At 64.9% G+C, this 14,037-nt stretch overlaps 5 protein-coding genes across 5 annotated transcripts; 2 read left to right on the forward strand and 3 right to left on the reverse strand.

The window, feature by feature from the left end:
• Nucleotides 1-504: 504 nt before the first annotated feature.
• Nucleotides 505-3,282, forward strand: AMSG_07003 (cleavage and polyadenylation specificity factor subunit 2; the record flags this gene model as incomplete). The annotated part of the gene is made up of 3 exons (XM_013901039.1): nt 505-596; nt 1,013-2,320; nt 2,413-3,282. The coding sequence occupies exons 1-3, from the start codon at nt 528-530 to the stop codon at nt 3,280-3,282; spliced, it is 2,247 nt and encodes a 748-aa protein (XP_013756493.1). The 5' UTR covers nt 505-527.
• An 84-nt stretch (nt 3,283-3,366) lies between these two features.
• Nucleotides 3,367-4,397, reverse strand: AMSG_07004 (uncharacterized protein; the record flags this gene model as incomplete). Its single annotated transcript, XM_013901040.1, has 2 exons — nt 4,233-4,397; nt 3,367-4,043 (listed from the first exon to the last, which is right to left on the reverse strand). Exons 1-2 carry the CDS (start codon nt 4,369-4,371, stop codon nt 3,367-3,369), a joined length of 816 nt encoding a protein of 271 aa, XP_013756494.1. The 5' UTR covers nt 4,372-4,397.
• A 143-nt stretch (nt 4,398-4,540) lies between these two features.
• On the reverse strand, nt 4,541-6,221 carry AMSG_07005 (MFS superfamily transporter; the record flags this gene model as incomplete). Its single annotated transcript, XM_013901041.1, has 2 exons — nt 4,541-5,938; nt 6,125-6,221. The coding sequence occupies 2 exons, from the start codon at nt 6,219-6,221 to the stop codon at nt 4,605-4,607; spliced, it is 1,431 nt and encodes a 476-aa protein (XP_013756495.1). The 3' UTR covers nt 4,541-4,604.
• Nucleotides 6,222-6,329: 108 nt separating this feature from the next.
• AMSG_07006 (uncharacterized protein) lies at nt 6,330-8,193 on the reverse strand. The gene has a single exon (XM_013901042.1). It carries the CDS (start codon nt 7,801-7,803, stop codon nt 6,355-6,357), a length of 1,449 nt encoding a protein of 482 aa, XP_013756496.1. The 5' UTR covers nt 7,804-8,193; the 3' UTR covers nt 6,330-6,354.
• A 16-nt stretch (nt 8,194-8,209) lies between these two features.
• Nucleotides 8,210-12,464, forward strand: AMSG_07007 (uncharacterized protein). Its single transcript, XM_013901043.1, has 2 exons — nt 8,210-10,717; nt 10,756-12,464. Exons 1-2 carry the CDS (start codon nt 8,287-8,289, stop codon nt 12,105-12,107), a joined length of 3,783 nt encoding a protein of 1,260 aa, XP_013756497.1. The 5' UTR covers nt 8,210-8,286; the 3' UTR covers nt 12,108-12,464.
• Nucleotides 12,465-14,037: the final 1,573 nt, after the last annotated feature.

Below are 14,037 nucleotides of genomic sequence, written 5' to 3' on the forward strand. Positions count from 1 at the left end.
TACGCGCACACACACACACACACACACACACACACACACACACACACACACACACACACACACGTGCACATGCCACCGCAGTAGAACGAGTGCACGTCCAGCCGAGCGTGAGTGTGCCGTCGCCCCAGAGCGTCTCCCTCTCCCTCTTCGCCCTCCTCCCTCTCTCCCCCCCCTCCCCCCACCCCCCCCCCTTCCCCCTCCCTCTCCTTTCTACCACCTACCTAAAGAACACACAACAAGTACTCCGAAGCGGTGATACAAGTATATACACACTGGGAGAGGTGACCTTCAACCTCACACACCCCCTCCCCCTTTCACGCCCCCTTGCGCCCAGTCAATCCTCCTCTCCCCTCTACGTCCCAAACTCAGGTCGCTCTCCCGCCCGTCTCCCGCCACTCGTTCGCAGTGGCAGCACCCCTTCCTTGTCCCCTCCCCTCCCCCCCCCCCCCCCGCCCACCTCTCACTGGCAAATTGTCAGCAGAAGACGTAACCCTGCTCTCGTCACCGCCTCCAATTCTACTGCGGGCATGACGTCGGTGCGGTTCACCCCACTGATTGGTGCGCATACAGACGACCCACTGTGCTACCTGTTAGAGGTACGTATACCCACTACTCCCTTCCCTCCACCCCACCCCCCTCTTTTGTATGCGGATGATTATTTTAAGGCCCTGAGCATTATCCCTCGGGGCGGGGACGGGGGGGAGAGGGAGTGGCGGGAGTGACTGCCATCTGGCCGTCGCTTCCTTCCCCTCCCTCCCCCCCTCCCCGCACTCCGGGGGCGACAACATGCGGACACCTATTGTTCCTTATGACACATACATACACTTCCACGCACACGCACAACACACACATACACCCTCCGCTACTCTCACCACTCACTATCCCTCCCTCCCCCACACACTCCCCCTCACCTTCGCGCTGCTGGTGGCGACTATTTTTGGCTGCGAATATTTTCTTGCTGCTCGATGGGGGCGCCCTGTCGCCACGCCACGTCTTCTTCTGACGACCACAGATCGATGACACGTGCATCCTTCTCGACTGCGGATGGACGGATGCGTTTGACGTGGAGATGCTCGAGCCGCTGAGGCAGGTGCTCCCGCGGGTCAACTGCGTCCTCGTCTCACATGCCGACTCGGCACACCTTGGCGGCCTGCCCTACGTGGTCGGCAAGATGGGCCTCGACGTGCCGATCTACGCCACGCTCCCAGTGTACAACATGGGACTTCTCCACATGTATGATGTATTCCTCGCCAAGGATGCGGTCTCGGACTTTGACATCTTTTCGCTCGACGACGTCGACACCGCCTTTGACCTCATGGTCAAGCTCAAGTACACCCAGCACGTGACGCTGAGCCGGGGCAAGGCGTCGACGGCGCCGGGCCTCGAGTCGACCATCACCATCACGCCGTACGCAGCCGGGCGGACGCTCGGTGGAACGGTGTGGAAGATTACCAAAGACACCGAGGAGGTGGTGTACGCCGTCGACTACAACCACAAGAAGGAGCGTCACTTGGACGGCACGCTCCTGGAAACGCTGACCCGACCGTCGCTGCTTATTTCCAACGCGCTCGGTTTTACCTCGGGCGTGGGCCGGAAGCGCAAGGCACGCGACAAGCTGCTCCTCTCCTCGATCACGTCGACGCTGCGCTCTGGTGGCAACGTTCTTCTGCCCATCGACTCGTCGCTGCGAGTCCTCGAGCTTGCGCTCCTGCTGTCGCAGTTTTGGCAGTCGCAGAAGCTTGCGCAGTACGGCCTTGTTCTCTACTCGCACTCGTCGTACTCGGTCGCCATGCAGGCCCGCTCGCAGCTCGAGTGGATGTCCGACACGTTGCAGCGGCTGTTTGACGAGTCGCGGTCGAACCCGATGGACCTCCGCTACCTGCACATTGCCCACTCGCCTGAGGACCTTGACGCCCTGCCGCGCCCGATGGTCATCCTTGCCTCGCACCCGTCGCTCGAGGCTGGGCCGGCCCGCGACCTGTTTGTGCAGATGGCGCCAAACCCAGCCAACCTGGTTGTCCTTACCCAACCGGCCCGGCGCGGCTCGCTCGCGGCCACGCTGGCGTCGCCGGCCGGCCCACCCGCCTCGGTCGCGCTTCGTCTCCACAAGCGCATTCCGCTGCAAGGCGAGGAGCTTGAGCGCGCCCTGCGCGTCCGCGAGCAAGAGCGCAGTGAGGCTGCCACAGCCGCTGCCGCCGCTGCCGCCGCCGCCCTCAACCCCGAAGACGAGCTCCTCGACACGCTCGAGACCATGGACATGGGCTCGGACGACGAGGGCGCCGGCGGCGCCGGCTCGCGCCTCGCCTCGTTCGACCTCATGGTCAACCGCGACGGGACGACCGGCGCTGGCGCCTCGGGCTCGTTCTTCAAGAAGACCCAGTCGTTTCCCATGTTCCCGTACAACGCTCCAAGGACACGGTTGTCGGCCCGTACGGCGCCATCGTCGACACCTCGATCTACGCCCGCGGCGAGTACATGGCCGACGCCAACGACGCGTCGGGTCATTCGTTCACCGGCGGCGCAAACTCGAAGCAGGCCGAGCCGGGCCAGACCGGTGCTGGAACCAACCCGGTCCACGGTTCGTCGATGGAGGCGCCAGTCGACGCCTCCATCTCGGGCATGGACCTCGAGGATCCTCTGGAGAACCGGACGCCGACCAAGTGCATCTCGTGGGACGCCGACGTCCAGATCCGTGCTTCGATCCTCTCGCTCGACTACTCGGGCCGCTCCGATGGACTCTCGATGAAGAAGATTGTCGAGCACGTCGAGCCGCGGCGCCTCATTGTCGTCCACGGCAACGACGCTGAGACCGCAGCCATGGTCGAGTACTGCAAGGCGGCAGGCATCGCCAAGGAAGGCGTCATGGCTCCAGCCGTGGGCGAGTCGGTTGACCTCTCGTCGCAGTCGGCCTCGCACAAGATTGTGCTCCAGGACGCTATGACCTCGCACCTCACCTACCAACAGGTCGACGACTACCAAGTCGCCTACTTTGACGCCGTCGTGGCGCAGCCCGACCCGCACGGCCTGCCCATCCTCGAGCCCAACCCCGACGCGCCTGGCCACGACCCCATCTTTGTGGGCGACGTCCAGCTCAACACCCTGCGCCAGATTCTCGCTGCTGCAGGCTACGCCGTCGAGTTTACCGTCGACAAAGTGCTGGTGTGCAACGACAAGGTCGGCATCCGCAAGCTCGCCACCGGCGAGTTTGCTGTCGAAGGCGTCTTTTGCGACGAGTACTTTGAGATCCGCTCGCTCGTCTACGAGCAGTTCCGCCAGTTCTAACTGCGCCCGCGTACTCAACCAAGGCCTTTACGGTACAGAATGGCCTAAACGCTGCTGCTTCCAAACCATCCATCATCAAGCGCTTTACTCGGCCTTCTTGGCCTCGGCGTCGAGAATCGCCACCACTCGCCGCAGGATCTCGTCCGGGTGATGGAGCCGGTACGGCTTGGCGTCGAGCATCTCGGCGTGGTCGGCAACCCAAGTCTTGATGTAGTTGCGCTGGAAGACCGAGACAACGTGCGAGACAATGATCTCCAGCATGTGGTACTCTTGGCCAGTCATCTTGACCTCGGCGAGGAACGGGAAGAGGGCGAGCTTGTCACCGTTCGACTTGAGCACGATGTCGTCGATAAAGACCATGGCCCAGTCGAACTTGACCTCGTCCTCCAGCTTGCCGATCGAGTCCGGCACCGGCCCCTCGCGCTTGGCCAGCCACACATTCTTGGCAGCCTTCATCAGAAAGTTGAACGACGACGAGAGCGTGCCGGCCTTGACAAACTCATCAAACTGCTTGACCATGGCCTCGGTGAGGACAGGGACTCGCGAGCCCTTGAGCATCTCCAGCAAGTTGCCGCGCCCACCCGACACCTGCTCCGACTGCACCATCTCGTGCATCTCGTTCCACTCGGCCGCCGTCTCGCTAAACTGCTTCTTCACATACGCCTCACCGCACCGATCCACCCATCCGGAGAACGACTCGAGCATGTGCTCCTCAAACCACTCCATATCGCCCGCCATCCGCTGCATGAACCGCCGCTCCACTGCCCGCCGTCGTCCGCCCCGTCCGCCCCGACCACCACCACCACCACCACCCCCCCCCCACACACACACACCAGAACAGTCCGCCTGTGTGAGTCACACACACACACACACACACACACACACACACCTCCCCCTTCCCTCCCCCCTCCCCCCTCCCTTGCCCCTCCTTCGCCTTCTCCGCCACCTACCGTCCTGCGAAGCCGACGACCGCCGCCACCACACAACGACGGCCACAATGACAGCCACAATACCAGCGCACACACACGCAATCGGCACCTTGTTGGCCTCCAGCCACGGCTGAAGTAGCTCCCACGGAATGAACACCATCGCCTCTGCAGTTGTTCCAGGGAGAGAGGTGATGGTGGCGGCGACGGTAGTAGAGAGAGGAGGGAGGAGGTCGCCCGGTGGCAGGTACTGGGCTGGTGCGCTGCTGTGCCACAGCTCAGCCGCCACCCCCCCCCCCCCCCCGATCGCTACGCCGTTCATGCTTCATGCCCCAGGGAGGTGTTAATCCATGTACAATCACGCGTCTCGCACCACTCATGCGATCATGGGCGCAGCTAGTCGCTTTCGGATCCGTCCCTGGCCGCATCCTCATCGTCGGGGGCCGGATCGGCGGCGAGCGAGACGGCGGCGCGCGAGATGCCAAAGGCGCATGCAGCAGAAAACAGGCCACAGACGGCGCCAACCCAGTACGGGAGGATGTGGTGATGGTGCCGGATTGCGTGCGGAAGAATCGCGGTGGCCGAGGTGTCGTACAGTGCCCCCACCGCGAGAGGCCCGATCGCCCGCGCCGCCGACACAAACGATCGCCGCACCCCAAGAACGGTCCCATTGGCGCCTTCGGAGAGGACTGAAGCCATGACTGCAAGCGATGGCACCACAAGTGCCTGTCCGATGATGAGTAGGACAGTGAGGAGGGCAAAGGTGAGGAGCGTCGGCTGAAACGGGAGCGCGACCGAGACCGGGACTGAGAGGCACAGCAGCGCGCCCACAACCAGCCGCCGCGGTCCACCCACGCCGCGCATGATGCGTGAAAAGAACCCAGCCTGCACAATGATGAGTACCACGCCCACAACCGTGAACAAAAGCCCCACGTGACCTGCTGAGATGTCAAACGTGGCGATGAGATACAGCGGCGTGGCGATCTCAAACGCCACAAACAGGCACGCGTACATGAACGACGAGATGCAGAGCAGAAGCACGGACCGGCTCCGCATGAGCTTGGCAAACAGCGCCGGAGTGATCCGCACTCGCCGTCCGGCCCCTGCTCTGCTCTTGCTGGCCACAGGGAGGAGCGGCTCACCTTCGGCGCCAGCCACCGCCGACGCGCTATTGATCGCCAGCGTCCGCTGCAGCGACGCCACCGAAGCCACCGAAGCCGCCGATCCGACCGCTTCGTCTGGCGGTTCGTTGAAGAGCCGGACCGAACCGAGTGCTGTCACAAACAGCATGCCTGACGAGCCCAAAGCCAGGTATCGGAACGCGGTCCGGACGCCCGCCAGCGATGCCACCAGGCCTCCCAAGCCGGGCCCGGCAATGAGCCCCAGCCCGACCATGGCTCCAAGCAGACCCATGTACTTGGATCGCACATCCTTGGCCGTCACGTCCGAGATGTACGCACCGCACACGCCGCCTGTTCCCGCCGAGAGCCCCGCCAGGAAGCGGGCGGCGAGCAAATGGATGACCGACGGGGCAAACGCCGTGTACACCATCAGTCCTGCCCCGCCCAACAGGCCGCATACCAGCACCGGCTTTCTCCCCATGCGATCCGACAACACCCCCAGCACTCCTGATCCCAGTAGCTGGCCAAACGAGTACGCACCCGTCACACCGCCGTACCACAGTCCGCGGTACTGATACGAGTATCCATCAAGCGTCTTGAGATAGAACGCTGTGATCCGGGCCATCGCCACGCCATCGCCACCATCACCACAACCACAGACCCAGCCACCACGTTAGTCCCCCTCTCATCAGACAAACACACGCCAGGCCGAAGCCATGTTCCAACACGGTCTGCTATCAATCACCTCTGCGAGTGACGTCACCGGCTCACGCCCCACCACGCACTGGCACGTACGTAGGATAGGCATGAGCAGTGCAAAGCCCAGCGCATCAAGAAACTGGACAGCATACACCACCGCCAACGAAGTGCGACCTACGCTCACACCGCGCATTACAAGTCTGTCACACCCGACCTCGTCGTGTCGGCACCGAGTCGAGTTGTGGACGTGGCGGGCGGTGCCGCACGCCAGCCAACACTCGCACGCCCTCCCTCACTCGCACACCTAGCAACATCTACTCTGTCACCTACACCCACACATTATCGACGACCAGAGTCACTCCGCAAACGTACACGAGGATTCGGAACAGAACCTCGGTCGGGAGATCCGTCAGCGTCACCCGCTGCAGTGCTGGGTCCGCGCCCGCGTCGACGGCGTCGCGCTCGATGGCAGCCGCGTCAGCTTTCTGCTTGAGATACAGGATGAACCGTGCGGTCCGCGCCACATGTGGCGGAAAGGCATGCGAGCGCTCTGGACGCCACTCGCACCACTGCGGGGGTGCCAGGATGCGCATCTCCTCCCATTGCGACGACCACGCCACAAGCGCCCCGCTTGTCGTCGGCACCACCGCCATGACCTCGGCATCAAGACGGTACCGCGGCCGCAGCCGCCCAACGCGCGCTCCGGTTGCGCAAGACGGATAGATCGAGAGCAGCTCAACATCACCACTGGCGGTTCCCACGGCCGCGAACACGCCCTCGGGTGAGAAGCATGCTGCGAACACTGCAGCGCCCGCGTCATCCGCTGGCAAGCTCGCCACGCTCACAACCTTGCCATACTCGCACTCGAGCCGCAGAAGGCTCGCGCCCGCATCGGTGCCGAGCACAACCTCAACTACGCCCTCGTCATCCCGCGAGATTCGCGCCGCAATGGCCTCAACCAGCGCCGAGTCGGGTAGGACGTGTTCGCAGTGCAACGTGAGCTCCCACTCCAGCGTCATGCCGCTCGCAATGCTGCTACCCGCAACCTGCGCCGTTATCTGCCACACTTGCAGCTCGATGCCCTGCCCCACCACACTGAGCATTCCCCGCACTCCGTCTGACCATGAGCCCGGGACCAGTGGGAGCTTCGCCAGTGCGTTGATCCGCCCAATCCCGGCGCGCGCCTCCGCCACCCACACCGCCGACTCGGGTGCGGTCACATCCGCCATCGCCATCTTGCCGCTCGACGACGCCGCAACCGCCAGTACCATTCCAGCTTCCGTCACCACCATCTCCAGTGCCGTTGGCATGCCAAATCCAACTGGAAGTACCAGCACCCAGTCGGCGTGGACGTAACGGAGCTCGGCGTCACTCTCATCATCATGTGCGGGCGCCCAGACCACGTCCCACGCCGTCAGCACGCCCGAGTCCAGCACAGCCCACACCCGATGTGCAAGTCGCGCAGCTCGTCGGCGGCCGACAACCGACGCTACCGCCCTCGCCACCCCCTGTGCCGCCGGGCCGTCAGGCACTACCATCTGGGACGCGTGCACCAGGCCGCCCCCTACAGCGTCCACTCTGCACAGCTTCAGGCCCATCGCCGACGCCACAACCACCGCCACAACACCCTTGCAGGGCAAGCCGCCCTCTCTACCGGTCATTCCTGCACCCAGCTCCCCCACCCCATCTCTGCAGCTCTCGCCAGCCTCGATCGCAGCCGGCTCGACAGCCGCCATGGGCGTCACCTCGCAAGCGTCAAAGACCCACGAGGCCATACTCTCCAGCCAAGACGCTCACCGCACAGCAGCAGCACGCGCCTCACACGGCCAAGTTGAACCCAGGCGTGGTGCCAAGTTGAACCCAGGCGTGGTACCTTACACGGTCCTGTCACACCCTCCTTCCGCTCGGTGGACTCCTTCTGTTCCTGCCTGTCTTGTCACCACAGTCGACCGCCTTCCACGCTGCTTCCCGCCCGAGTGCGAATGGCAAGCGCTCGCTGGCCACCAACACCTCACGACCGGTGATTGGACAGGTGGGATAGGGGGGAGGTCGAGGCGAGAAGCGAGAAGCGAGCGAGAAGCCGGTACAACTTTGCTCTTGTACTGCTTGGCACGCCTTGATCCTCTGCGACTCGGTGGCTTGCCAGAGGTCTTTGCCGCTCCGTTTGAAGACGTGTGCTCGTCGGCCTGTTGGCCTCTCCGTCCGCACCCCTGTTACCCGCGTGCCTTGTTGTGCCCGTGCCCATCCTCCGCCACAGCATGGATGCACCACCGCTGACCCGTGCACCGCGCGCCGCAACCCAGCCCGCTCGCTCTCTCGAGACTGCGCTCGAGGACATGCGTGGCGAGGAGAAGGCGCCGCTCGAACCCGAGTCATCCGAGTCGGTCTTGGGTCGGGACGGCCTCGCCCCGGTCACCGAAGCTGACCTGGCCAAGGCTCAGGGCGAGCTCGCACGGCACCAGGCCGAAGTAGCGCGGATGAAGGAGCTGGTTCGCCGAAAGCAGGCTACTGAGGACAAGATGCGTGCCGCACAGCTCGAGGCCGCCATTGCTGAGGCTGGCCGCCGCATGAACGGCGCGCAGGCCAAGCGCACGGACCTTGCCAAGGAAGTCGCTGCCCTGCAACGAGCCAAGGCCCAGCGCGAGCGCGAAGAGAACGTCATGGACTCTGCGCTGGAGGACAAGGAGCTAGAGAACCAGGCTGAGCTCATGGCCCTGCATCGGGTCCGACTCGAGGAGGTCCGAGCCGAGAAGGAGCGCATGGCCCGCGAGCTGCGAGTCCGACAGTATGCGCTCGAGTCAATCCAAGAGCTCAAGACCAACGACACGCTGCTCTACGCTGGAACGATGAAGCAGCTGCTGGCCAAGGCCGACCTCCTTGCTGAGGAGCTCGAGAATCAGGCCGCTGGTGACGACCGGCTCGCGGCGTACGCCAAGGAGCTGGCCACAGAGCCCGAGGGTCGCGACGGCTTCCGGGTCATCGACGATGTGCTCGTCCAGCGCGCTGCTGCGCGGTCGCGCAAGGCTCGCTCCACGGTGGCAAGCACCAAGAAGCTTAACGCAGAGCGGGCCGCGCTGCTGGAGAAGCGAAAGGCACTGATGGCATCCAAGGCTGAGCACAACGCCATTGTCTCCAAGGGTCTCGATTTTCTGGTCGAGATGGAGCTGGGCAACGCTCCGCCACGCGAGTTTATCCTCTCAAACATGGAGCTCTCCGAAGCCGACTTTGGCGAGCCGCTCCGCCCTGGCTCGCGCCGCGGCCGACGCGGGCCGGGCGAACCACTTGCCGATGCCGAAGTTGACGAAGAGGTGACGGCTACCGTCCGCCGCGTTGCCGAGCGCATCGATGCGGACGTGCAGCGGCTCGAGGCGCTCAAGGCAGACCATGCCTTGCTGCAGGCGGCGGCCACGCCGTGGACCTACTCGGGCGAGTGGGCCAAGGAAACGCTGCCGCCAGCATCGCAGCCACTTTTTGACGCTCTGGTCCCGATTGTGAACGCCATCGTGAACTCGGCACTCGCGGCGTCGGCTGCCAATGCCCTTCCAGACATCGAGGTCCTCCGCGCAGAGCAGGCCAAGTGGCAGGAAGAGCAGGCTGCGCTCCTCGACCAGATGGTGGCCGAGGCCGAGGCCAATCGCGCACACAAGATTCTTGCCGACCTCATCACCGAAGTCGTTCACGAGCTCGCACTGGATCTATGGCACGAGATGATGGCCATCGATGGCCTTGCCGACTCCCTCTCTTCGGGCCTCATTGTCTCGGTCCTCGTCTCGCGCTTTGGCTCCTCGCAGCACGCGACCATGATCCGAGAGTCGCTGCAGGAGATCCAGCGAGCCAAGCTCAAGGCGAGGCCAACAACGTTTGTGCACAGGCTTAAGTTGCGTCCACGCGACGATGCGCGTGCAGCTGTCCGGGCAGCCGACGGTGCCTCGACGACCGCTGCCGCCGCTGCGCTCGCTGCTGCCGACTCGGACTCGGATTTCGAGTCGGAGTTTGCCGACGATCTCGACGTCCTCGACCTGGCCTCCATCCCTGTGGTACAGGTCCTTGCAGCGTACGCCGAGGCTGAGGCGTCGTACTGGTCGTTTGTTGACTTGCTCCCTGCCAACTTTGACGTGGCGTCGGGCGGCGTGACGTGCTCGGCCTTTGCGCCGTCGGGCTCGCATCTTGCACTTGCGCTCTCGACCGGTACGCTCCGCGTGGTCAATATGGACGAGGCGGGTAGCCCGATGCTGCTGCGTGAGTCCAAGTCTTCCTTTGCGCCGCCGGTCTCGCACATGGCGTGGTCGGCCGACGGTTCGCGGCTGCTGGTACTCGATGCGCGCTTCAATCTCAAGATCTTCTCTATGCATCCGGATCCTGTGGCGGTAGCCGAGTCGTCCTCGGCCCGCACCGCACTGCGGACCAAAGACGGCGAGTTTGCTCTCCCACCGCTCACGCTCGTCGCAGCGCTACGTAAGAACCAGTTTGGCATCAGGGGCATGACCGTGCTGGACACGACCGATGGCGACGGTAACCTTGCAGAGGCCGAGGTACTGCACGCGGCAGCGGGCAGTGGGACGGCCAAAGCCAAAGCCAAGGCCAAGCGCAAGAAGCGCAAGGGCGAAGCTGGCGATGGCCCAGGCGGGGCGGCCAGTGTCGCGAGCGGTAGCAAGCGGTTGCTCCCTGTCGCTGCGGCTGGCATCCGCGGTTCACCGTGCTCGGGACACAGCCGTCTGTGGTGGTAGCGCTCGCCTCCGGCGACATCCTGGTGGCTTCGTCGCCGCTGGCGGCGTCGGTGGTCTACCTCCCCCTAGTTGCGTCGCGACGAATGCTGCCGCTTGCAGGCCGGCTCAAGGCCGAGCTGTTTAAGGGTCACAGCTCGCCGCCGGTGGCAGTGGTCTTTCCATCGGTCGGCCCGACCATGATCTCGATCGACGTCTCAGGCGTGCTGCACTTGTGGGACTACGCAGTGACGCAGCTCTCGGGCTTTGGCTGGTACACTCCTTCGCACTCGGTCAGGCTTGATCTTGTGGACGCGTCGTGGGCGCCTGCATCGTCGGCGCCGCCTCCGGTAGTCCACTTTGCCACCGAGTATGCGCTTGCACACGATGACTCGCTCCGCGTACCCGATCTCGACCGGTCGTCGATGCACGAGTCGATGCCGCAGGCGCTGGCGGAGCTGGCGGAGCTCGGCCTCGCCGATGAGCCGTGGCACTCTGCGCCGGGCTCGGGCGGGCTCACTCACCATGTCTACCGGCCGCGCGTGCTCCCCAGTCGTGTTGCCGTCTTTCACACTCTCACGTTTACCGACGGTAGCGTTCTCGTGGCGCACCGGTCACAGCTCTACGCCGTCTCGCACAACCGCGGAGTGGTGCTCGACGCGCAGCTGACAGCTGCGCGCAACCAGCTCATTGTGCTTGTGCACATGCCGGCGCTCCTGCCGAATCCCGGGCGGGTCTTGTTTGTGATCTACGACCTGGCATCGGGCTCTCTCACGGCGCCGCTCATCACCCACGACCTCGGGTCGGAGCACCTCGCGCACGGCTCGTTTGTGGTGAGCCCAGTGCTTGACGTCACCGGTGCCGACTATGTTTACGCACTCCTCAACAACGCGGTCCACGTGTTCAGCCTGGCGACTGGGCTCGCGGTCCGCGACCCGGTCCAGGTCTTTCCGCGCAACGACATGCGGCAGCTGTCGTCGATCTCGGTTTCGGCCGACGGCACGCTCCTCACAGTGGCGTGTCCGACAGTCTCGACGCTGCTTGTTCTCCATGTCGAGGACAAGAACGGGCCAGGCGACCGGGCGGCGTTGGCGCGGACGGCGCCTGCGGTCCGGCGCAACCTGTGCCCGCCCGAGGCCCGCATCCGCAAGCACGTGTGGACGTTTTCTGCTGGTCCCGGCCAACCGGCGACGCCGCATGCGAACGCGCGCCGGGTCATTGCCTCGTGGGTGCAGGAGATGGTTGAGGCGGCGTGCGCGAGTGGCGGGGAGCGGCGTAGCGTGGCGCGTGAGCGGAGCGGCCGGCGGCGGCTGCGGCGGACCCGCACGTCGTCGTCGCGGACGGCGGGAGTGTCTAGCCCTGCAGCGAAGCCTTGATGGCCTGCATCCGCTCGATGTCCTCGGACGAGAGACCAGCCTGCGCAAAGTGGCGCTCGTCGAGTACCTGCTCTGAAGCAGCTTCATCGTCCGACTCGGTCCACACGTCGTCGCCCGGCGCGCCGAGCCCGCCACCCATCACCACGTACTGCAGCATGGGGTCGGCCGGGATGACCGGAATGAGCAGCGACTCGTCGGGAAGGATAGACGCGCGGAGGACGTCAGGAGCGAGGAGCGGGACCGAGGCAGCGCAGCCCGAGGCGCTCGCGTGGGCATCAAACGAGCCGTTGGGCAGCGAGACGGCGCAGAACGGGCAGCGGCCGGCGGCCACCTGCCGCCGCACGTGGTTGACCATCTGCAGTCGCTGGTAAACGTCGGGAACGAGGCCGACCAGGCTGCCAAACTCGATGCCGTGGCCGTGGGCAAGGTGCTCGCAAGCCCCAACCGCGGTGGCGCACACCTTGTCACAGAGGAGGCACTTGGTCCGGGCATCGGCGGCAAGAGTGGGGTCAAAGTCGCCGTCGTCGTCGTCAAAGGTCTCCAGCTCGGCGTTGAGCGCGTCGTCGTCCGAGTCGGCGGCAGCGGCGAGAGCGGCCCCGTCGGACGAGCCGGCGGCGTCGCCGGTGAGCGCCATGGCAATGGCGCCGTAGTTGGCGGTGGAGAGCGCCTTGGACTCGGCAATGACGATGGCCTCGGCGGCGGTTGCCGAGTCCGGGCCGAGGACGAGGATGAGCCGTGAGATGAGCGGGTCGTCTTCCAGCACCGGCGTCAGGTTGGCCTCGGCATCAAAGAACCGGGTGCCGTGGGAGGCGACCTGGTCGAGGATCTGGGCCGGGCACGCCGAGTACCGCTCGCGGTGGCTGCGGATGTGGTTGACGAGCTTGATGGCCATGTAGACCGACCAGTCGTGGTCGGCGATGGCAGCGAGGAGGTCGACGCCGTGGACATCGGCCATGTGGGCAAAGGCCGCGGCCGAATCGAGCTTGGTCGTCTCGCAGAAGAGGCACAGATCGCCAGGCTGGGCGTCGTAAACCTGGTCAGGCGCGTCGGCAGCAGCATCGGCAGCATTGACGTCGGGGGCGGCGGTGGTGGCGTCGTCGTCGTCGTCATCATCATCAGACGGCGACTTTGCCGCGTGCGGGGGAGCAGCCGGCGCCGATGCCGGAGGATCGGCCGGCGGCGGGCGGCAGACGCCGGCGTTGTCGATGAAGAACTTGTCGTACGCCGAGTTGGCCGGGTTGAGGGCCAGATGGCGCTTCTTGCGCATATGGTTGCGCAAGCCCTTGCGCGAGTCAAAGACGCGCTCGCAGCGGAGGCAGGTGAGCTCGTCGTTGACGGCGGCGGCGAGGCGGGCCATGAGTTCCGGGAGGAAGACCAGGCTCTGACGCGGGCCGAGGCGCAGGCCGTGGACCGAGTCAAGGTGATCGAGGACAGCGGGCCACGAGGACATGTCGGCGCTGGTGGCGTTGCAGAGGAAGCAGCCGGCAAAGGGCGAGTCGGGCGCGGTGAGGTCCATGGCGTCCTCAGCCTGTTGCACATCGGCAAGAGTAGCCAGGGCCCTGTCACGGAGCGCGGCGCGGAGCGCAGCATCGTGTGGAGCCTTGGGCGCAAGGAGGTAGTAGCGGGCATCGGCATCGGCAGCCGTGGCGAGAACAAAGGCATGCGCCCGCAACGAGTCCTCCAGCGGAGCCTCGGCAAGGAGGGCCTTGTAATGAGCGAGGTACGACGGAAGGGCCGGAATGGTACGGATGGCGGCAACAGCAAGCGAGTGCTCAGCCATCATGTGCAAGGTCAGGGCAGGAATGTCCGCGCTCTCCACGGAGCAGGCCACACACGGAAGCATGGTCGCCATGGCGAGGGTGAGGTGTGAGACGTGTGGGGAAGGAGGAGAGGAGGAGAGGAGGAGGGATGGGGGGATGGGTGGGGGGGA

This window comes from Thecamonas trahens, assembly GCF_000142905.1.
Source record: "Thecamonas trahens ATCC 50062 unplaced genomic scaffold supercont1.32, whole genome shotgun sequence".
NCBI classification, from domain to species: domain Eukaryota; order Apusomonadida; family Apusomonadidae; genus Thecamonas; species Thecamonas trahens.